Genomic DNA, 24,362 nt, shown 5'->3' on the forward strand with positions numbered 1-24,362 from the left:
ACAGTCATTCTTATTATTATTATTATTTGAGACAAGGTTTCTCTGTAGCTTTGGTGCCTGTCCCGGAACTAGCTCTTGTAGACCAGGCTGGCCTCGAACTCACAGAGATCCGCCTGTCTCTTTATATACAGACACGCCCTCTAAATCTACATTTAAGCTGGTTTTGTGCCTTTTATGCTCTATATAGCTTCTCATTAATCTTATCTGTTATAGCTTGTTTTACCTCAGTTCTATAATTTCCAATTCATTCTTATAGATTAAAATTTTCTGTTAAAACCCTCCAGTATTTTAAATCATAAACCAAAGTCAGTAACTGATAATATTAACATTTGTGTTTTCTCCTGGGTTCTAGATATTTGGGTCCTCTGGTGAGGTAGCTCCTAATTTTGTTTTTGAATGCTACATTGCTGCCTATGAGGGATTGTTTCTTCCCCTTTAAGAGCTTTTTACATTTGTGTGTGTGTGTGTGTGTGTGTGTGTGTGTGTGTGTGTGTGTGTATGAGGGTTTGTTTTCCTGACTGTCTGTGTATAGCATGCATGCCTGGTGCCCCTGGAAGTCAGAAGAGGGCATCAGATCCTCTGGAACTGGAGTCACAGAGGGCTGTGAACCATGGTTAAATTTTCCCTTGGAGAGGCACTTGGGGGAACAGCTCCCTTTGGACAAGGCTGGCTCCTGAGCTGCTCTTTTCATGTTTGTTCTTATTTAAAGGACAGAGCCCTGCAGATCCCACTGACAGCCAGGGCAGTTTACAATATGAACTATTTGAAAACTGCTCCCCCCCCCCCCCCCCCCCCGCCAGAAGTCTGGTCCTCGTATTCCTGCTGTTCCATTCGCACAGCGGGGCTGCTGAAGACTCTACCTAGTTAACAAAGTCTTGGTGCCTACTTTCTACTTGATGGTTTTCTTCCTCGGTCTTCACACTTATGTAGATTACTAGTGGGCAGCACATCTGTATACTCTTAGTCACAGCACTTACAAGGTGGAAGGGGGTCTTTGGAGGAAGCTGACAAGTTGGCTTCATCCAGTCTTTGAGGTGAGCACTGGAATCAAATGAAAGACCTTGCCCCAGTGAATAGGTAGAGAGGTATGGAGGAGGACAGTACGTTTCCGTGGAGTCTTTGTGCTCACTTTCTTGTGCTTCCCTTTTCCTGGGATTTTCATCCTACCTGAATAATGAGCCTTCTTGATCCTGGGCATCAGTGTTTGCTTCTCTCTAGGGAGATTGCGCTACATTCTGAACCACTGGCCATGTGTTTGATCTCTAAGTCTGCAGAACTGCCAGTTGGCCCGCAGACATTAAGTGTGGAACATGGAGTGCAGCTACTGTGTGCAGGCCATCTGCTGTGTGCAGACTGTCTTCTGTGTGCAGACTTCTGTGTGCAGGCCGTCTGTTGTGTGCAGGCCGTCTGCTGTGTACAGACTGTCTTCTGTGTGCAGACTTCTGTGTGCAGGCCGTCTGTTGTGTGCAGGCCGTCTGCTGTGTACAGACTGTCTTCTGTGTGCAGACTTCTGTGTGCAGGCCGTCTGCTGTGTAAAGACTGTCTTCTGTGTGCAGACCATCTTCAGTGTACAGACTGTCTTCTGTGTGCAGACCATCTTCTGTGTACAGACTGTCTTCTGTGTGCAGACCATCTTCTGTGTACAGACTGTCTTCTGTGTACAGACCATCTTCTGTGTACAGACTGTCATCTTCTGTGTGCAGACTTCTGTGTGCAGACCATCTTCAGTGTACAGACTGTCTTCTGTGTGCAGACCATCTTCTGTGTACAGACTGTCTTCTGTGTGCAGACCATCTTCAGTGTACAGACTGTCATCTTCTGTGTGCAGACTTCTGTGTTCAGGCCGTCTGCTGTGTACAGACTGTCTTCTGTATGCTTCTCCCTCCTCAAGGATACCATTCCTTCAGCCCCAGCTGCCTTGGTTGCTCTCTGACTCTGTTTAATCTTGCTCACTTTTTTAGCTGGCGTTCAGCAAGCATGAGTGTGATTTTAGCTTAATGTAATAAGTCTAGACAGCCAGAAGCAGATGTCTGGCAGACAGCCCCTCTGTTTCACTTCCCTATGCTCAATCAAGATGCCAGCAACTGCTTTATGTGCATTTACTTCATGTCCAACTCTTTTTGTGTTCATTTTTTCTCATGTGTTCTCAGTTGCACAACTTCTATAAATTCTCTCCAGAATTTTTCTTCCATGTGTCTTTAACCCTTCCTGCTCTCATTTCAATTGCTCTGTATAATAGTAAGCTTTTAGGATATAGCACGTCATCTTATATTTTTTTTGTTTTTAATTTTTTATTTAGTAAGCTTTTTGTTTATGACAAAATACATGGTTTTATTTCATTTTACTATTAACTCTTATAAAGTATACATGTTATTGATACATGCTTTGACATAAGCATATCTTGTGGAAAAGTTAATCCAAGCCAATTAGCATATATAATTGAATAGGGACAAAGCCTGTATAAATGTCATAGGAACCCCACTGCTTTGGATGCTAAATTAAACCATTAATAAAGATACATTACCCAGCACACTTATGAAATTTAGAGTCAGAACACATAAAATCAGTTCTCTGCAGTTTTCTATAAGTTCTATCTTGTTCTGTTTTTCATGTGCGTACAGAGGTTGGATGTAGATCCCGGGTGTCTTCCATCATTGCTCTCACCAAATTCATTGAGACAAAGTCTCTCAATGATCCCAGAGCCCACTGACTTGTCTAGTCCAACCAGGCAACTTGCTGTAGGGATCCTCCCTTTCCGATTCCTAATGGCTGTGTTTACAGGTAGCCCTCTGTGCCCATGTGGCATTTACATGGGTCCTTGGAATGCCATTCCTAACATTTGAGAAGCAAATGCTTTGACTGCTGAGCCACCTCCCCAGCGCATCCTGTGACCTGCATCCTCCCACGCGTCCTTCACGGTGTAGACTGTTGACTTGTGTCACCAGGCTGTTCCATCTCATGTTCCCCTCTGAGGAGACTATGCTGAGCTCTTAGTATCCCGTGATTACACTGCTCATTAACTCCTAAGTCTCTGCTCTTTCCACACTCCCTGTTGCTTCCGGTTCCCATGATGCCTAATGACTGGTGTGGCCTCAAGGCATCTATTTGTATCAGTCTAGTTGAAAGCCACTTTTCTGTTACCACTTCCTACTGCTCTGGGAAAAATACCTTACACCTCACCAGAAGAGCGAGAGTATCAATGTATCAGAACCCACGGAATCCAAGTTCTCAGCCTTCATTTCCGTGTCAGCACTTTCTTGTTTTTTTTTTTTTTTTTTTTTTTTTTTTTTTTTTTTTTTTTTTTTTTTTTTTTTTTTTTTTTTTTNTTTGGTGTGTGTGTGTGAGAAAGAGAGGGAGGCAGGCAGGGAGGGAGGGAAGGAGAGAGAGCTACCATAGATGATACTCCATCTGGAGACGTCAGTCCTTCAAATGCAGTAACACCCTTCTTGTGAATTGTTTATGCTCTTTAAATTAGCTTGTTTCATTTTGCTCTGCTTTGTTACATCTTTTTAAATTGATTTTTTATTGAGTTCTACATTTTCTCTGCTCCCTCCCTGCCTCTCCCCTCCCCTCCAACCCTCTCCCAAGGTCCCCATGCTCCCAATTGACTCAGGAGATCTTGTCTTTTTCTACTTCCCATGTAGATTAGATCTATGTATGTCTCTTTTAGGGTTCACATTGTTGTTCTCTGGGATTGTGATTTGTAGGCTGGTTTTCTTTGCTTTATGTTTAAAAACCACTTATGAGTGAGTACATGTGATAATTGTCCGTCTGTGTCTTGGTTACCTCACTCAAAATGATGTTTTCTAGTTCCATTTATTTGCCTGCAAAATTCAAGATGTTGTGATTTTTTTTAACTTTTGTGACAATCGTTATTGCCCGAATAATATGCTTCTTCATGAAGAAGTCTTTATCTCACACACTGATCTTCTGTAGACCAGAAGACCCCTTTGACCAGAATAAAATGGAGTTCTGACGCACATTAAATTCAGAATATTCTGTGGCTGTGTGACTACAAATGTGTTTAACAGACATTCTGACAGTTAATCTCAACTATCAATCTACTCAGGTCTAGAGTCATCTTGTGCCTCTAGGTTGCCTGTGAGGGAGCATCTTCATTCAGTGAATTGAATGTGAAGACCCACAGCTGTGGGAGACTCCATTACCAGGGCTGGGGCCCTGAGCTATAGACAATGGAGGAAGTGAGCTATGTACAGTGTTCATCTACTTCTTGACTGTGGCTATGATGGGACAGATGCCTCCAGTGCCCGCCTCTGTGACTTTCCTCCTGTGATAGAGTATAACCCAGAACTGTGAGCCAAAATCAACAATCTCCCTTACATTGTTTCTGTAAGGTCTTCCATCACAGCCAAGAAAAGAAACTAAGATGGAAAAGAACTCATAACAGGAAAATTCCATTGATAAATCATGGTTTCGATTCCAAATACATGAATTTCAAAGACAGTTTTAACTTGTATTAAAATTAAAGTCTGGTTACCTAAAAGCCAGTAAAAGCATTCTAACATTTTTTTTTTTACTTTTTCTCTCTCTGTGTGTGCTATGCATACGTGTATGCACATAGTTTTATGCATGTATGTGGGTGCTCATGCACATATCTGAGCATACATGTGGAGGTCCATGGCTGTGCATATGTGCATATACATGGTATTACATGTGTGTGTAGGTGCTCATGCACCTGCTTGAGTGTGCATGTGTGTGTGTGTGTGCATGCTCACGCACCTGTTTGGGCATGCATGTGGAGGTCGAAGGATGTTGTTGGGAATCGTCCTCTTCACTTTCCACCTTTGTCACTGAAGCAGACTCTCTCAAGCAAACCCAGAGCTTACTGATATGCTTAGTCTTGGTAGTCAGCTCATTCTAGGGGTGCCCCCGTCTCTATCCTCTGACAGGGCAGCCACCACGCCCACCTGACGTTTTATGTGAGTCTCTGAGAACTCAATCACTGGTTCGCAAGCTTGTGTGGCAAATGTTTAGAGTGCTGAGCCATCTCCCCAGGACTATGCCGCCTGGCAGTTTTACAGGAAATAATTTCACCATCTAAACCAGAGCCCATTTGGTGTTTCTTTTTCCTTGAATGTCTAACTACTGAAATATGCATCAGCATCTTCACGGCCTCAGAGACGCGCCAATCTTCCCACAGCAGTTTTTACGACAGAAACGTCTACATTCAAAGGAGAAGCGTGTGAAAGAGCTCTTGGTCTTTACCACTCAGCTGTAATTTTGCAACACTCTGAATTTGAGACAAAGCGAGAGAGTGAAAAATCACTACTTACAAGGAATATTCCGGAACAGCATCCTTGAAGGCAGGAAGTTCTCGCACATACTCATTATAAAACCATTTCACTTTGAAATGCAAATTCATATAATCGGTGCTCTTGCATAACCGCTGCTTCTCATGTTCTGTAACAGATAAAATCACACAATTAATAAAGTGTGGCTTGCAGACAATGCCACTGGGTTCCAATTGACCTTTGTTATCGGCATTTCTATAAAGAAGAAAAGTGTGTATTCCAGGCAGAGTGTGTTGCTGAAGGCAGACCTAACATTCTGCAGCATGGGAAAATAATCCTGAAGAGACAAGAAAGATAGTTCAGTGGTTAAGAATGTTTGTTGCTCTTAGAGAGGTCTGTGCTCTGGAGTTTGGGTCACGTATCCATGTTGGGTGGCTTACAAACTGCATGTAATTCCAATTCCAGGGGAACCTACACTGTTTTCTGGTCTCTGAGGGCAAAAACACTCATGTGCACATACCCACACACAGATACACACAGATTAAAAAACAAGATAAAATAATCCTGGATCCTACAAGGAAAGGCTAAATGATACACTATGAAATGGTTTGAGTATTCTATTATGTGTCAATTGGAAACAGAAGAGAATTTTGATGGAGAAAGATTAACAACATAGTAAAATTTGCATTTATCTGGAGGCTCTCATCCTTTGGCTGCTCTTAGCCAAATACACAGTGACAGGAAGAATTAGCATTCTAAGGAATCAAATATGACTTAAAGTAGAAGCCATAATTACCGATTAACATGGGACATGTGTGTCATGTGCATGGGCAGTCACATCTCAACCTAATTTTAACACTTAAGGAATTAAGATGGTTGAGGATAGAAAAATATATTTAACTTCTAAGTCATATTACATTTTTTATTTCCTTGGAGGGATTTTCTAATATGTGACTTAAAGAGGGTAGCCTAAGGCTGTTTACAGGATATAGGCATATGGAGCTGGGTAGAAGAGACATATAGGAAGTTGCTGAAAATATCAACTCTTGAAGTAGGTTATTTTTATCCAAGAATCTGATTAATTGCTTAATAAAGTTTTAGTAATTGAAAAAAAAGAATGTTGCTGAGTGTATGTGTTTTGTATATTTGTGTTTATGTAGATGTGTGCACATATGTGTACATGTGTGTATGTATGTGCATTCATGTGAGGAGGGAAGAGGTAAAAGTCAGTGTCTTCTTTAGTTGCATTTTTTAATTTTATTGAGACAAGTTCTCTCCCTGAGCCTGGAGCTCACTGATTTGGTTTGACTGACCAGGGAGAAACAGGGCCCCTCCTCTGCTTCCCCGGGGCTGGGATTGCAGACTCTCGGCAGTACTTCTGGCTTTTTACCTGGGTTCCGGGGATCTAGACTCATGTCTCCTGCCTGCACAGCAAGCATTTCCCCAACTCTGGGATGTGTTTTACTCTGTTCTGTCTCACTAACATAAACCTGTTGGCCAAATCCGGCAATAACAACAAACACAACCAGATCCTAAATATCACTGGTTTTCTTCAGGATGAAAGCAGCTGCTGAGAAATCCCTTTGGGAATCTGTGACTCTCAGTGAAGCTGAGGACTTTGCATCTTTACAGAAATGCCCCATGCTTTGCATTCCTTGATAAATAATAAAAATGTAGGTTGAAGTAATTAGATTGTTAATAAAGAAAAAAAACCCAGAAGCCATGCCCACTTCTCAAAACCTGATCATGGGGTGATGTGAACCCTGATGGAGACACAAGAGACTACAACCTCAAACCAAACCTTTAAATGATTTGAACAAAGTTAATTCAAGAAGCTGTGGAGCAGGGAGAGATGTGCTCACATAGAAGGAAAAGTGACCAGTCTTCCAGGACAACACTAAACAAAGTGTGAACAAGATGCTTTGCTTTCGCCATCTCTAGCTTCACCACTCTTTCTGCCTTCTTACAACCTCCTTTTACAGATTCTTAGTGCTCCTTCATTTTTAAGAGGAATATTTATTGATCATTTTCATACATAGGAAACTAATACAATAGTACCCGGAACATCAATATTGGGAGACTCTTGCCCTGGGGCTTGTGCGTTTATTGTTGTACAGATGCTATACAGAAGTCACTCATGGGCTCCTCTGTTACCTGGGATCCAGCATTTGCTGCTGTCTCAGAACAAGAAGCAATATATAACAACAAGTGTAAATGGTTTACGTATGAAAATTAAGTAGGCTAAGCCTTTCTTCTTGTGACTCTATCACTATGGTTATGATTGACAACCACTAGGCCCCCAGCCAGTTTAGTCCACATTTTGCCCACATCCAAGTTACAGCGTGGGAGTCTTTGAGGGAGGCACCACACTGACTTGCCAGGTTCTAAGTATGGGTGCGGAAACGCAATAGATTATTGGATGGTGAATATCATCTTCAAATGAACAACTTCACATTTTCTAAATCTGGCTCTGGCTTTGATACTGAAGTTCTTCAGAATTTTTTCATGATTCAAGCATATGTATGTGCTGGCTAGCTGAGATGGTGAATGCTGGGTGATTCTTATTTCCCAAGCTCATAGAAGAATAATGTTAGACAAGATGTACATGATCATTGTTACTGATGCTTTGACAACTAGCTGACCACGAAGAACTGTCACATACTAGGAATTCCAGGCACATGGGAAGATGAGAGAAGAGTATTGCTAGGACAAGGCCAACCTGGGCCAGAGAGCTAAGTGTCCTTTCTGATAAGGTGAGAGCGAGGCGGAGAAATCTGGAAATTCAGAGTCAAATGAAAATGGAACACAGCCTACAGTCATAGCAGTTTTGAGAGGAAAACTTAGAGTTACGAGTTCCTACATTAAAAAAAATAATCAAAGAGAGCTAAAATATGTACCCCAGTAATACAGCTCAAGGTCTTAGAAAATTGGAACAAGACAAAAGTAAATCTAGAAGAAAGAAGGGATAATGATCAGAGTAGAAATAGAAATTAAAAGACCAATGCAACGAACTAATGGAACAAAGAGATAAACTTGTCTGAAAAATCCTTTTCTGAACTGATCTAAGGCACTGGAGAAGGATGGAGGGATGACAGGAGACAGACACACAATGCGCTCACAAAAGTTACCAATAGAACAACAGAAAACAAACAGTCTAGTTAACAAATGGGTAAATTATCTGAGCAGATACTTCTTAACAGAAGAAATACAAATGATTATTAAATGTGTAAAAGAATACCCAATACCTTCAGCTGTCAGAGAAACATGAACCAAAAGCATAGAAAAATTCCATTTTGTCCCATTCAGAATGGCTGTACCAAAACACAAAGGCGGTCAGCTAGAGAGAAAAGGAAAGGAACCCTCTGCACTGCTGGTAAGAAGTTTTAAGCCATACAGCCACTGTGGAAAACAGCACTGAGCTTGTTTCAAAACCTAAAAATAGAAACACCACATGATCCAGGGTGACCATGCCCAGGTATCAGGGAGGAAATGAAGCTGGCACACAGAGGAGCTGCCCACGTTTATGGGTACAGCGCTCACAGTGGCAAAGTTACAGCATCAGAGTAGATATCCATCAGAGGATGCATAAAGAAACTGTGTATGTTCCCAGGGGGGTTTTACTCGGTCTCCAAAATGAAAGGAATCATATCATTTAGAGGTGCCCAGTATGTATGTGAAACCAAACAGACTTCCAGGCAGGTATTGCATATTATCTCACAGCCGTAGAACCTACGAAGGAAAAAAGATCTGCAGGTAAAAGAGCGACGATTAGAATGATTAGGGTAGGAAGCGAGAGCAAAGAGGAGAGAAGAAAGGCTACAAGATGATAGTGGGGGCGGGTAGAATTGATTATAGCACAATATACATATGTATGGAACATCACAGCCAAACCAATAACATAGAATTTGATTTGTTTTAGACGAACTATACCTATAAATGACAACCTTAAATGCTTTTTGTATGAAAATTATGTGTGTGACTTTTTTGGATTTTAGCTTTATTGAAATATTTTACATGAAATTGTATAGTAATCAATTAAAAGCTGACATGAAAAGCTTATCTTTTTATGAGCTATAAGTTCAAACTATGTGATTTTCAGATAAATTTGTTTCTCTATTCTTTAAGAACATGAAGGAGTACACGTTCAGATTGGGTAGACAAAGAAGATTTTGCAAGTAGAGCTGACACAAGGAAAAAGATTGAAAGAAAAACAATCTCAAAGCAAAACTGTGCCTGCATTTTTTAAGTAGGAAAAAATGAGAGCAGAGAGGATGCATAGCTCAGAAAACACCATACTGTCGGGCATGTTGTAAGAAGAATACAAGTTACTTGAAATTGCATGTAATTTTGTGGAAATGGAGGTGATAAAATATATTTCCTAGAAGAAAAATATAATGAATTCTGGTTCTATAAGTTTAAATATTTAAATATTACCAATCGAAGTAGAGGACCCACATGTACAGGTTGAAAATTAAATTTTAACTTTGCCATCTTCCACGAAGCTAAAGAAAAATTGGCACATCACATGAATTTTATCATCACTAGAGAGAAGTGTTCATTAAGGCAGAAGGAAGAACACAGTGAAGCTCATGAGCTTGTTTGTAAGCTATACATATTTCAGGGCTAGGGTAGCAGGGTCTCGGGCCACCTGTTCCAAGTGTGTTCTTATATTAGCAGAACTCTGAAGGTAAGGGCTCCCAGTTTCATTAAGAGAGAAGTTTATGAAGCACAGGCCAGATCCTAGATGAGGCACTGGGAATGAAATTGAAAGGTTACTCTTACTGCAACTTGATACAACCTGATACACCACCTAGCTGATAGCCATAGGAGGCAAGGGGAGGAGTAGATGAGGGTGGGGGTTCGAGGGGAGGTGGGGGTGACTTGCAGAGGAGAGAGGAGGAGAAACTGATACTTAATTAAATAATTAATTAAAAACGAACTCAATAAGGATTTTACAGTTTAAAAAAAAAAAAAACAAAAGCAAAGAACAAACCAAAAAAACAAGACAAAACAAAACAAAACAAAAATAGAAACGAAACGAACCAACCAAACAACAACAAAAGCTCCAAAAGGAAGGTCACATGTGCTGTGCTCTCTATCTGAAGTGCAGGAGGGCAAGAAGGAGCAGCGACAGGCTCAACAGCTTGACAAGTGTGTGAATTATAGGATGCTGTAGTCTGCTGGAGGGGATGAATTTAGTTGAGCTATTAGACGGCCACAGGCATAATTTCCTATAGTGGAATTTAGTAGAGTAAAGGAATCAATAGGGACCCATTTGCCCTTGAAGAGCCCTACTTCACATACCCAGTCTCCTTTATGAAATTACATAACTGGGCCAATGAACAACCCTGCTCCCCCCCCAAGTTTTTGCTTCTTGCATTTTGAAATGATTTAGTGGTAGTTTGGGTGAACCATAAGTATCTCATGAATCTTCCCTGGGAGGTGTGGCATTCTCTATACCCTGAAGAAAAGAAAAAAGTGTTCAGGCAGAATACTTGTCTATTTGCTTATCTTGTTTGAACTTCACTTCTCTTTAAGGACAGACGTTGCTTCAACCTCTACTACAGAGCTACAGTACTGAAAACAGTCTGGTATTGGCATAAAAATAGACAAGAGGACCAATGAAAAAAAAAAAAAAAACAAAGACCCGGATATTTATCCACATACTTTCAAACACCTGATTTGTGACAAAGAAGAAAAAATATCAAATGGAAAAAAAAGTATATTTAACAAATGGTGCTGGCATAACTGGATATCAACATATAGAAGAATGAAAATAGATTCATACCTATCACCATGCACAAAACTCAAATCCAAATGGATCAAAGACCTCAACATAAAGTCAGCCACACTGAACCTCACGGAAGAGAAAGTGGAAAGTACACTTGAACGCACTGGCACAGGAGACCACCTCCTAAATATAATCCCAGTAACACTGACACTGAGAGGAAAAAATTAATAAATGGGATCTCCTGGAACTGAGAAGCTTCTGTAAAGCAAAGAACATGGTCAACAAAACAAAATGGCAGACTGCAGAATGGGAAAAGATCTTCACCAGCCCCACATCAGACAGAGGGCTGATCTCCAAAATATACAAAAAAAAATTGGTCATCAAAAAAAATAATCCAATTAAAAAAATGGAGTACAGACCTAAACAGAGAACTCTCAACAGAGGAATCTAACATGGCTGAAAGACACTTAAGGAAATGTTCAACATCCTTAGTCATCAGAGAAATGCAAATCAAAACAACTCTAAGATTCCATCTTACACCTGTAAGAATGGCCAAGATCAAAACCACTGATGACAATTTATGCTGGAAAGGTTGTGGGGAAAAGGAAACACTTCTGCATTTCTGGTGGGAGTGCAAGCTGGTCCAGCCCCTTTGGATGTCAGTGTGGCGATTTCTCAGAAAATTAGAAAACAACCTTTCTCAAGACCCAGCAATACCACTTTTGGGTATATAATCCAAAGGATGCTCAACCGTGCCACAAGGAAATGTGCTCAACTATGTTCATAGAAGCATTGTTTGTCATAGCCAGAACCTGGAAACAACCTAAATGCTTCTTGACCGAAGAATGGATAAGGCAAATGTGATATGTTTATACAATGGAATACTACACAGAGGAAAAAAAAATAATGACATCTTGAAATTTGAAGGCAAATGGATGGATCCAGAAAACATCATTTTGAGTGAGGTAATCCAGACACAGAAAGACAATTATCACATGTACTCGCTCATAAGTGTTTTTTAAACATAAAGCAAAGAAAACCAGCCTACAAATCACAATCCCAGAGAACTTAGACAACAATGAGGACCCTAAGAGAGACATACATGGATCCAATCTACATGGGATATAGAAAAAGACAAGATCTTCTGCGTAAATTGGGACCATGGGGACCTTGGGGGGAGAGCTGAAGGGGAGGGGAAAGGCAGGGAGGGAGCAGAGAAAAATGTATAGCTCAATAAAAATCAATAAAAAATAAAAAAGGATAGAAGTTCTTTCTTCTTGCTAATGTCCGTACTCAATTCATAGCTCACAGAGTTCCTGAGCCCTACACTTTAATACCCTCCTTCAGTGTCTCCCAGCCCTGCTGCCTCCAGGGCTCCAGGGCTCCAGGGCTCCGGGGCTCCGGGGCCCCGGGGCCCCAGAGGAATGTACCCATCAGCCTCATTCACTGTAGCCACCCTGGCCAGGCCACTTTCTCGTCTGCCTGATCTCCGAGTCTCTCTGTAAGGAAGGAGAAAGGACAGGAGAGAGAGGTCCTCTCTGACCTTTCTAAAAGACTAAATCTGGTTTTGTTCTTACTTGGGAACTATCCATTTTCATCCCTAAACATTAGCCTAGGAAATAACATGAGGCTATCATGGCTTTCTGGAGAAACATTCTTAGAATTATCAGTTAAAAGTTTGTTTCTTTTTGTGGAGGCAGGATCTCAGGTAGCGGCAGCTGGCCTTAAACTTGCTGTGTATCTAGGGTGGGATATCTTTGAACTGTGATCCTTCTGTCTGTACCTCTTTAGTACAGTTACAGGTGAGTGTCACTTTAGTGGTTTGAATGCAGAATGTCTTCCATAGTTTCAGATATTAAACACTTGGTGGCACTGTTTGGAGAACTTTAGGTGATACAGGTTGCTGGGGGAAGTACTTCACTAGGGGTGGGCTTTGAGAAAACAAAACAAAACAAAACCTTGAACTATTTCCAGTGAGTTCTGCCAACTTCCAGCTTCTCCTGCTATCCCTGCGTGCCACTTGCTGCCATGGTTCCTCACCAGGATGGGATGGACTCTTATCCTTCTGAAACCGTAAGCCCCGATAAACTTTTCCCTGTCTAAACTGCGATAGTCACAGTGCTTTACCAGAAAAAGAGAAGCGACTGAGACGGCCATTCTGCCTGGTTTGTGCAGAGCTGGGGATTAAGCTCGGGGTTTCAGGCATGCTAGCCAAGCTCTCTATCCAGCCACACCTCTAACTTCAGCTCTAGCCTGTACTACACAGATGGGAGCCACCGAGCAAGTGACATCCCAACCCTACCGAATCTATCTTTGAGATAAGTTCTTCTCCCACATTTTCAGCTGATCTTTGCTACTCTCTGTGGATGGAAACAGGAGACAGACAACACCAGTTCAAGAAGAGAGCAATTGGCAACTCCCCAGCAACTGCTCCTCAGCTGAGCCAACAGGCGACCTGCAGTCTGTTGAGTTAGTCTGTGATGGAGCTCCGGTCTTGAGGACAGCGTAAAGAGAAACTGGAATGAAAGGGTATCTAGGGTCCCCCGTGATGTTTTTTTCATAAACAGCAGGAACAAACAGAAGCTTTCATCTATAACCCTTTATTTCTTCACAATGACTTTTTGTAAACACCAAGAACCTCCTGTGGTAATTCTGACTAGTTGCTAGACCTTCTCCTTTTTAGGCCAGGCACACAGGTAGACTGCATGTGCTAACAACCTTGCTTGCTGCATGAACTCAGGAGTGAAGAGCATGGTGAGTCTAGGCTTGTTATAAAGAAACTCTTGTGAAATTTCCCCATTCACTTCCCCTTATATGCTGGTCGAATGGAGACATCCAGAACATATAGTTCCAAGGTCCGTAGACAGCAAAACTCCAGATGCTAAGATGCTGGGTCCCTTAGCCATGTAGCATGGTAGAGCTGCCCAAACTTTGACTTAGATAAGTAAAACCTAAGCAGAAGTTATATTATTATACTGTCTGTTGTGGAGTTGGGTCACATGGTATTATATTCTATTATGTCACAGAAAGGTTTTCAAAAAGCTATTACTCCTTAATTATTATCACCCTGACTTCTATTCCAGCTACTGTACCTTTATTGTGTGTGTGGGGGGGGTAGGTGTGGTATTGATACTGGGTCTCATGTAGTCCAGGTTGGACTTGAACTCACCATGTAGTTGATAATGATCTTGAACACTTGATCTTTCTGCCTCCCTCTCCCAGGTTCTGGGATTTCAGCCATGCACCACAGGGCTTGGTTAAGAATGGAAATAAACTGATCCACAGGGAGGTCAAGCCCAGGACCCTGGTGTTATTAGAATCACTCTAGAACTATCTAAACTAACTGGATAGAGTGGTATAGATTTTAGGAAATGTAAACCAGACTATAACCCACAGCTCCAGAGAATTGAGAGTGTGGGGGACAGGGTGGAGGGTAGAAGAGGGAAAGGGAGGAAGGGGTGTGGGAAAATATATATAGCTCAATAAAAACAGTAAAACAACACCCCCCCAAAAAACAAAACAAAACAAAACAAAAAATGTACTCAAACTATTATAGTTTGGAGGTAATCTGTCTCTCTGAACTCTGTGTGTTTAATGCAATCCCCATTGTGGGGCATTAAATGGTTGGAAATTTAATACATCTGTGGTGTTTAGAGTTAGAGACTCTGGGAGAAGATTAAGTTAGATAAGGCCATTAGCCGTCAGGCCTACTAATGGAAAATGGAGGCTTTAAAAAGAGCTCCAGGCACGCAGACACACATGCTCCTGCCCCTGTGTGATGCACACAAAAGGGGCCCCCTAAGATGGCTAACTCTTGGTTGTCAACCCGGAGAGAGGGAATTTCAGTTGAGGAATTTTCTCCATCAGCCTGGAATACGTCGATGTGAGCATGTTCCTGATTACTAACTGATATAGAAGGCCCCACCCCTGGGCAGAAGGTCCTGGGACCTGTAAGGAAAAAGACTGAGAAATCCAGGAAGCAAGCCGGGAAACATTTTTCCCTTCAGGCTGTTGCCTTGACTTCCCTAGATTATGGACTATAATCTGTAAGCCTAACAACCCCTTTTCTTTCCCAACTGGTTTTGGTCAGTTTTATCAAAGCGATGAACAACAAAGTAGAGCCGGCTCTTACCAGAACCTGCAAATGCTAAACAGAAGACTTTAGGTCTCTAAAACAGCTAGATAAATCAAACTTACTATTTTTACAGTGTTGCCTGTCTCAGATACTTTGTTATAATTATGAAGGTTCACACTTGATCACACACAATTACGCACACTTTACATACATGTATATATGCATGCGTCTATGTACATCTGTGCACATGTGTGCATGGAGGCAGTCCCACTGCTTTGTGAAATTTGCCCCATTGCCTCTGACATCTCATGGTCTGATTCACCACCACATGGGAAAACATTCAGTCCCACTTACTAAGCTCATGCTAAAATCAATATGTAAAGTTCTTGGATGTAAAATAATCCAAGAAAAATACGCACGTTTTCTATATGGACTGCTACCCCTCCTGGCCCTTCTGGACCAGTTTACATGTGGAGTTCTTTGGTGTATTCTAGGGAACCACCATGACCTCAGTGGCTTAGGAATCATCACACACAAGCTTGCTTTTCCTCAGTGTGTTTCCCCCATAATATATAACTCCACCTCGTATTGGAAAAATTTTCAAAAAGAACCATAATTACATCTGCAGTACACCCTACCAAATATTGGTGGCAGAGATTATAATATCAAGTTCAGAAATATACATCAAGTCATCTTGAATCCCACTCAATTATTTATGTGTAATGCTGACTGTGTTAATAAAGTTCTCTTGTGCTCATATGACATGAATGCCCCTTAAATTTGTTCAGCCACCAATCCTCCAACATTTTTAATTTTGGCCAACAAAGACTGGACTAGCTCATTACATTTACAAAACAAACCATTTAATTAGATTTTCCAAACTGCAATATAGTAATTTTTGTACAGAATTAAATCTTTGAATTTCAGTGGGAAATATGAATATTTTACTAGCAGGATAAAAATGCTTACTTAAAATTACACAGAGAAAAGGACTTGGCAGTCTAGAAAAAAATCTGGCTGTAAAAATGTATTTATTAGCATTTAATTGGAAGTATATATCTTTCAGGGAGTTATTGTTTTATGCATAAACTTTACACACAATGTAGAAGCATTATTATATGTGGCTTATATGGTAGGGGTGGCACACACATACCCAGTTTTCTTTCCTGTTTTGTTTTGTTTTGTTTTGAGACAGGGTCCTGTGTAGTGCAACTTGTTCTACAATTCATTATATAGCTAAAGATAACCTTCAACCCCCAAGGCTTCTGCCTTAATATCATGGAACTATAGGTGTGTTTAACACAGAACCCAGCTATTCAACCTATTTTCCTGACAAGGCAAATGCCCATCATCATCACAGTGCTCCTGTGATGTTACTGGCTGCACAAGCACTTTGCTTTGTCCTGAGAGATGGGTAGCATACATTATATTTCTCTATATAGTCTTAAAACCTCTTTCTCAGTGGTTGACACCATTCTTTGTTCCCCAGAGGTGGTGATGAAGGGCTGGAGGGGATATTAAATAAGAAGCAGAGGTTACTACCCAGAAACTCGGTTCTAAAAGAAATGAATACCAGATTGTTGTTGTAAAGACTCTCTCTCTCTCTCTCTCTCTCTCTATCTCTCTCTCTCTCTCTCTCTCTCTCTCTCTCTCTCTCTCTCTCTCTCTCTCTCTCCTATGCTACTGTGACTCCTTAGTAAGTATGCATAGGTAGAGGTTGTGGGTTCTCATTCATACACTGAGAAAATTAAGCCATTTTGAAAAGCTTCATAAAGATATAAGGCCATTGGTGCATCTCTAAAGGTGAGGTAGCACTTAAAATTCTGGCTGCTGAAGTGAGGTATGGTATTAGCAAGGCAGACTCTAGGAGGAACAAAAGAAAAGAAAGCTGTACATATTGTGTTTAAAAAAAGCTCGGACTCAGGCGAATCCTACATAAATGAGAGCAAGCAAAGAGCACAGCTTAACCGGGAAAGCAGCTCACGTTTGTGAAGCTTCTCAATAATCGCTGGCTGTGACATATTCCTGACAAGCCAATTACAATGCAAAGAAATGAAACTAAGGGGAAAAAACGAAACTAATATGCCTTTCTCTGTGGCCATCGAGATGAATGCTGGGAGCTTGAAGGAACAGGCAGCCTGCTCAGGATCCCAACAACTTCCTCAGCAAAAGCCCCGGAAAACACCCAGGCTTCCTGGGTTTACAGAACTGCACATGGTGTGGGTATATTTGCCTCCTTGAGAGATTCTCTGATATATCTACTTAGAATTCTGGTCTAGACTTTCTGGTCACAACTGGACTGGAAGGTTCACAGCAAGAAATCCTCCTGGAGAAGGCTGGGTCAGAGCCCCGGGACGTCAGGGACAGCAGGGGTAGAGGTCCTTATCATCTGGGCTAAGATGGACAGCCAGGAGTGAAATAAGCATGCTGGGGATGGAGCAGTGTTCAAAACAGAGATAAACATCAGTCAGAAACACAATGGTAAAATTCAGGCACCCAAGCAGCTACTGTAATGAACTGAGCGACTTGGAACTAGGAAAGGTACAGACATAGAGTCCTCTTAGCTTGTATTTTTTTCCTTTAAAAACATTTTATTATAATAATTATTATTCTCTGTGTATATGCCATGGGGGTGGTGGATAAATCTGGCTAACTTGGGAGGTCAGAGGACAATTTTGTGGGATCAGTTCTCTCCCTCCACGTTTACGTGGGTTCCTGGGGTTGAACTCAGGCTGTCTAGCTTGTACCTGAGATATCTCACCAACCAATATGCAGTTCTATTCATCAGTACCCTAACCACAGACAGAATATTTCATGAGAGTCAGAACTGGGAGCTGAAACGTAGATTCCATTCACGCAACACAAACACATTTATTATTTACGATGAACCAGGTACTATGCCACATGGAGAGAACACAACACGGAAGCAAGCGGTATCTCCACTCCCAATAGCTTCTGATAAGAGACAAACACTACTTGAAGGAGGCCATGTGGAAGGCTGGAAAGGGCGTGGGTGAGGAGGGGATGAGGGCAGAGTGCCTTTTTCAGCAGAGGGTTCGGGGAAAGTTTCTATGCGAGGAAGGCAGAGCAGAGGATAGCAGTCAGAGTGCGGTCCATGCAGTCATTTCCCAGAAAGTGTTTTAGGAAGAGGACAGAGCAAATGACAGACTAAAGCAGAAAATGAAGTTGAAGTCCAGCGAGCTTAGGGAGGCCCCTGACTGGCACAGAGGAACAAGGCACTGAGCTGAACCCAGTGAGGCCCCAAGACCATGTCTGAGAAAGACCTTTCTTCTCTTGTGCCATGACTAGCCCTGGATGACTTGTGTCTAATCTACACACGTGAAACATCGCTTCAGTTCTCTCAGGCTTCAAACTGGGACAGCTCAGTCTGGTCATGTCTACTCCGGACTCCCCCGGGTGCCCCTGCCTCTGGCTAGGCTCTCCCACATACCCCAATAAACTTTCTCCTCCCCCTTGCCTAGAAGCAGTCAGGTCCTTTGTATTTCTTTCTTTTCTTTTCTTTTTTTTTTTCATTCAGGTTCCAGCCTGAAAAAGAGATTCTGGGAGAATGAAGAAGCAGAGGCCGAGGGGCAGTGCAATGCCGCTGTGGTAGAGCAAGGTTGGGTGGCCACTCATACAAAGGCTGTAGTAGCTGTGGTCGGGCATGGTGGAGACAGGATATACTCTTGGTACTGAATCTTTCCAGTGTATAACTGACCTCTCACCCCTTTCCTTCCAGACTTAGAGCTCTAAAGAAGGAAATGGTGGTTTATTGCCCCAATTAACTCTTTTGCAGAGACCCATAGATGGGCATATGGAGGAAAAAAATGGATTGGTCAAAACATGCAAAGGGAAGGCTGAAGACATGGCTCAGTAATCAAGAAGAGTGGCTGCAGATGATCTGGAAGGTTCCCAGTACCCACATGGCAGTTCACAACTGCCTGTAAGTCCAGCTCTACAGGACCCGAGACCTTCTTCTGGCCCTCCTGGGAATTGCATGCACATGTCGCGCATACATACATGTTGGCAAAACACTCAGGCACATAAAAATAAATTAATCTTTAAATAATATGTAAAGGCCATATGTTTTGCCATATTCTCTCCTACACATTTTCCTATCTGTCTTGATAAGATCAGAACGGGTCTTCAATCACCCTGTAGGAGGGGTTGTCTAATCAAAACTGGTCTTGGTTTATACATATTTTGATTTATAGCTTTTAGAAGGGCAATTCACTGTCAAACTGCAAACACCCAATTTTCTGCAACAGAAGTCCTTGCTTATGCCTTCCATTTTTTATTAAGACTTGTCAATAAAATACAAAAGTGATTTCTTTCCCCTTTAACACAGTTTGCATAAGCTGCTCACAAACAATCAATTGCTTTCATTTCTCAGACTTTGCAACTTTACTGATGCAAAACCATTGCTTAAAATATTTTTTATTAAAAGACTCAAATCTTTACAGAACTTACTTCTTGTAATTTCCTGTACACTTGTTATTACTTATTTAAAAATAACCTGGAGTTGAGACACCTTTTTTAGAAAAAAAATCAATTTTTATCAATTATTTATGATATCCAAAAGCAAAAAGAAAGAAATTCTGGTTTTGGTATATTTAAAATAAACTATTTCCCCTTAGCGTTTTGCGATTGTTGTCATTTCCTTATTGCTCATGAAGGAAATGGTTGTTTCCACTAGACCATGAGGACAAGGTGAAGAAAGGTTCATTTAGTTCAATGTTTATAAGTAATTGACATACTAAATATTTGATGATTTTGAGTTTATTTTTAATGCCTTTTTAAAATTTATAATTTCTTTGCCTAATAAATTCAATTTCTCTTTCTCATTTAGTTTAGCACTAATAGGATAGGTTTGAGTAAGAAACCCCGTCCTGAAAGGCAATAATAACAACAACAACAAAGCAACAACAGCACACTGGGGCAGGACACCTTAGGACAGCCTGCTTCAGTCTCAGGCAGGCCTGGGCTGGGGTTCAGGGTAGAACATGAAGCCCTGAGTTTCATCCCAAGTGTGGTGGAACACACCCGCAAACCCAACACTTGGGAGGTTGAAGCAGAAGGATCAGAAATTCAAGGTTGTTCTCAACTCAGTAGGGAGTTTGAGGCTAACCTGGGCTATGGAAAGCCTTGTTTAAAAAAAAAGTATATACAGACACAGACGCACACATCACTCAGAGAAAGAGAGAGAGGGGGAGACAGAGACAGATGAGAGAGACACACACAGACAGACTAACATACACACACAGACAATGAGTGAGAGAAAGAGACAGACGGACAGGGGCACACAAATACTTTCATAACTCTGGAAAATAAAACTGAGCAACAGCCATGTCCAAAATCTAGGAAGACTTTTCAAAATGCCTGCCCTATCTCACTTGTTGTGAGTGTGAGCTAGGTGAGTCTGGGCTCAGCTTCTATACCTCACTGCTAGTTCTTCACCTTCGGATGGTTGCCAGGTATGACCAGCCTCTCCTGCACTCCTCTGACCCACGCAGAGGAAAACACAGGCCTGTCTACTCATCTTCTCTAGAAGGAGCTTGTTTATACACCTGGCACCTAGTTCTACTGCTCCCACGCAGGGGCTGTCTCCGTAGTAACCTGTGTTAAGGAGTCAGAAGAGCTTTGCATCCTCAAGTGAGCCCAGGCCTCCAGAAATCAGGCAGACACATAAGCCCCCCTGCAGAAGGTGTGTCCCCAGAATGAGAACATACAGGCTAAGCTTAGTGTTCTCTCTGAGCAGAGAGAGCAGATGTGGGTGGAAAGACCTTTGCTCAGGTTCACCTCAAAAACACCCTATTCAACTCCAGCAAGAACACCCAATCTTTTCAGATCTATCTTGGGGGTCATAGGATACTAACAGGATGTGATATCCCCCAATTTTCAATGTGACACTAAAGGCTGAGACAGAAGATTGGCTACATACAGGAAAGGGAAAAAAAAAACACAAACAAAAACCGCTGATAGGTACTAGTGTCTCCGCCAGAGGAGTTGCGGAGAACACTACTCAGCAGGGATTTCAAAGTCATGGTAGGAAAAATGCTCATCGAAGCCAGGGGAAAAACAAGAACAAAGAGAAGTTTAACAAACAGCAAGAATAAAAGGTACCCGACAGAAATTGGAGAGGTGGACGCTAGACGGCTACTAAAAAACCAGTCACTGTGAGGGTTCAGCAGAAGTTGACATCAGTCAGAAGGAAGGATCCGTGATCTTGAGGAAGGGTCCCCAGAAGTAATTCAACGTGTGCAATAAAGATCAGTGGGAATGAATCTGAGGGAAGATAGTCTAAGACACACCATCAGCTGTGCCAGGAGGAGGAGAGACGGGGGGGGGGGGGAGAGGAACGAGTCTAGAAGGAATGGTAGACATGTCCCCAATCTTGGCAAGGAAAACAGAATCAAGACGCAGGAAGTTAGAGCAGTCAAATGATGTCTAGGAAGCCCACTCCAAGACACACCATCATCCACACCATCACCAAACTGTTGAAAACTATGGACATAGTGTACTTTGAAGAAATAGCAGAAAAGCAAGTGGCGAGCGAGAAGGAAACCTTAACTTAAGCCTTGGAGCCAGAAGCTGAAGATTCTGAAGAACAAACCATCGAAAACCCTTTTACTAGAACTCCAAATCCAACAATCCTGGGTGTTAAACACTAAGAAGTGATTTCACAGGTGAGATGGTCCAGTGGGAACAGATGCTTGCTGCCAAGCCTGATGACCTGAGTTCAAGACCCAAGATTCACATGGTGGAAGGAGACACCCCACTCCTGCAAATTGTCCTCTGACCTCCACAGTCACTACACTCACGTACCTACACATACATACAAAAATTAATGGATGGATGTAATACTAAAAGCCAAAACTACACGCTACAAGCAGAAAGATAACTCATGACAACTACCGCTGGTCCCAATTCACAGTAATGCTCTGAACACATCTCTAAAATAATACTTCTCTGTAGAGTAGGTAGAAATTCAGGGGTCCCCTAGCAATTTTATGACCAAGTATTAGCTTCCCAAATTATAACTAAAAGGTCGTCTACTGACTTGTTATTCTTTATCACTTCTTACTTTCATAGCTGAGTAACCTTTAGTAAGCATTTTTCCTTTTTGACTTTTTCTTTGTAACTTTCCAAATACTAAAGTCATGTGTGCTTGTTATAGCACATGACAAACAAAACAAAACAAAAAACAGTCTTCCAATTCCGACACCACCCATCTACTGAATGCTCCTAGAATATTGATCAGACTTCCCCCCTCCTGAGATAAAAACAACTCAGGTACATGTGTGCACCTCTGTGTGCTTGTGTTTGTGTATTCATACATGTGTGCATGTATGTATGTGATCTGTTTGCATTTGCCTAAGGAAAAGAATTGGTAATATATGTACTACTTTATCTTATAGATACAGTTTCTTGGCTTGATGCTAGCTTCAACAAAAGACACTTGAATCCACAGGCACACCCATCAGTAATTTGTGTACTAGAGCTCCCTTACGTTTTATTTATATTTACTATTTTTATGTATTTATGTGTGTGTGTCTGCATGAATTTATATGTGCCCCATGCATGAAGTATCCATTGAGACCAGAAGAGGGCACCAAATCCCCAGGAACTGGCATTTACAGATGTTTGTGAGCTGCCACGTAGGGGATGGGAATTGAAACCAGGTCCTCTGCAAGAGTGGCAAGTACTCCAAACTACTGTACCATCTCTTCAGCCCAAGATCACATGTTTTTTAAAGAAAATCTCAGATGATATTTTGTGTACTGAAGTTTGGACACTTTTCTAGAAATAATCCAGGCTTCAGGAGGATATAGGGAATACTAACTAAGCTCTTTGTGGCATCACTTCCTTCTAAGCTTCTTGTCCAGTTCTGATACCATACTTTCATGTATTTCTGAGTCAGTCCCCAAACATCAGTGTGTGCCCCAGTTCTGGTCCCTGAGAGTTTGTTGTTTTTTGTTTGTTTTGTTTTTTGTTGTTGTTTTTTTTTTTTTTCGAGACAGGGTTTCTCTGTGGCTTTGGAGCCTATCCTGGAACTAGCTCTTGTAGACCAGGCTGGTCTCGAACTCACAGAGATCTGCCTGCCTCTGCCTCCCGAGTGCTGGGATTAAAGGCGTGCGCCACCATCACCCGGCTCCTGAGAGTTTGTTATGTTAAAGCACTACAGTTTGACTGTGTTTTCGGAATCATCCTCATTTCTAATCTTATACATTCTTATTGGCTGTGTTATTCCCTGATGTGTGATATTTTGATTGCATTCTGATACTTTGGAGACTGCTAATAAAATTTGCTTTGAATCAGAGGCCAGAGCTAGCTAAAGCAGACTGAAATTAATGACTGAGGTTTTGGAGGACTGAGGGCAGACGGAGAGACATAGTGAGTAATAGGGAAGGGCTTAAAGAGGCTCTCGGATGGAGGAACAAGAGAGAGAGGAGGTCACTGGTCACTTCTCTGCACCTTCTCTGACCATTCATGTTCTTGCCTTGATATCGGACTCCCGAGTTTTTATTGATAAGGATTAATTAGATAAATGCTTCAATCCCCCATCTTCATTTCCAATTCATCTAGTGTCAGTCACTCACTAGCTACTGCCATTTTATGCTGACGTTTTACGTAACAAATAAGATTCATCAGTGTCTGTTCAGTTTGGTTTTTCTTCAACATGTCTGTATCTCTCTTGAATTTTTCTTTCACATCTTGCATCAATTTCTCTTTTTCATTTAGCTGTCTGTGTGTACTCTCTTGAAATTTGTATGAGTTCATTTTTCTTCTTTGATTTCTTTGAATATACTTATAATCATTATTCTGAACATGCTGGGATTTCATCTACTTAGTTCCAACAGAGGGATATTGCTGTGGGTTTGGGGTGTGTGTGTGTGTGTATGATTCCTACAGAAATCAGAAGAGGGAATTGGATCCCTGGAACTGGAGTTATTGACAGCTGCTGTGTGCTGGAGGGGATTCTGGGAGCTGAAGTCCAGTTTTTTGCACGAGAACAAGTGAAACTGGGAGGGGAAAGGGATAGGGAAGAGTTAGAAGGGAAGAGGTGAAGGTGACTGTGGTAAAAACACATGCTATGCCTGCAGGAAATCTTCAGATGTTCAAAAGAGAAAAATGAACACACTAACAGAAAACAGCACAAAGCTCGTGGAAGAGATAAGCAATACAGACAACAACTGCAGTAAAGAGTGCTCGTTAAACTGTGTGAAGTGTTCAAAAAGGAAAATTGTCGCCCTACAATTTTGCTTTTCACAGGGGGTTTGTTAAAGGTTACACACAGTGACAG

General features: G+C 41.7%; 1 protein-coding gene across 2 annotated transcripts in view; it reads right to left on the reverse strand.

Annotated features, from left to right (window-relative positions):
* Positions 1 to 24,362, reverse strand: part of Unc13c (unc-13 homolog C) — a 427,364-nt gene that overhangs the window by 108,836 nt on the left and 294,166 nt on the right. For both annotated transcript variants that reach the window (XM_050125822.1, XM_050125813.1), the window contains one exon: positions 5,295 to 5,421. In XM_050125822.1, coding sequence (XP_049981779.1) covers positions 5,295 to 5,421 — 127 coding nt within the window. The remainder of the gene's footprint in view (positions 1 to 5,294; positions 5,422 to 24,362) is intronic.

The sequence above is a fragment of the Alexandromys fortis genome, unplaced genomic scaffold (assembly GCF_014885135.2).
Source record: "Alexandromys fortis isolate MF-2015 unplaced genomic scaffold, M_Fortis_MF-2015_v1.1 scaffold_22, whole genome shotgun sequence".
NCBI classification, from domain to species: Eukaryota; Metazoa; Chordata; class Mammalia; order Rodentia; family Cricetidae; genus Alexandromys; species Alexandromys fortis.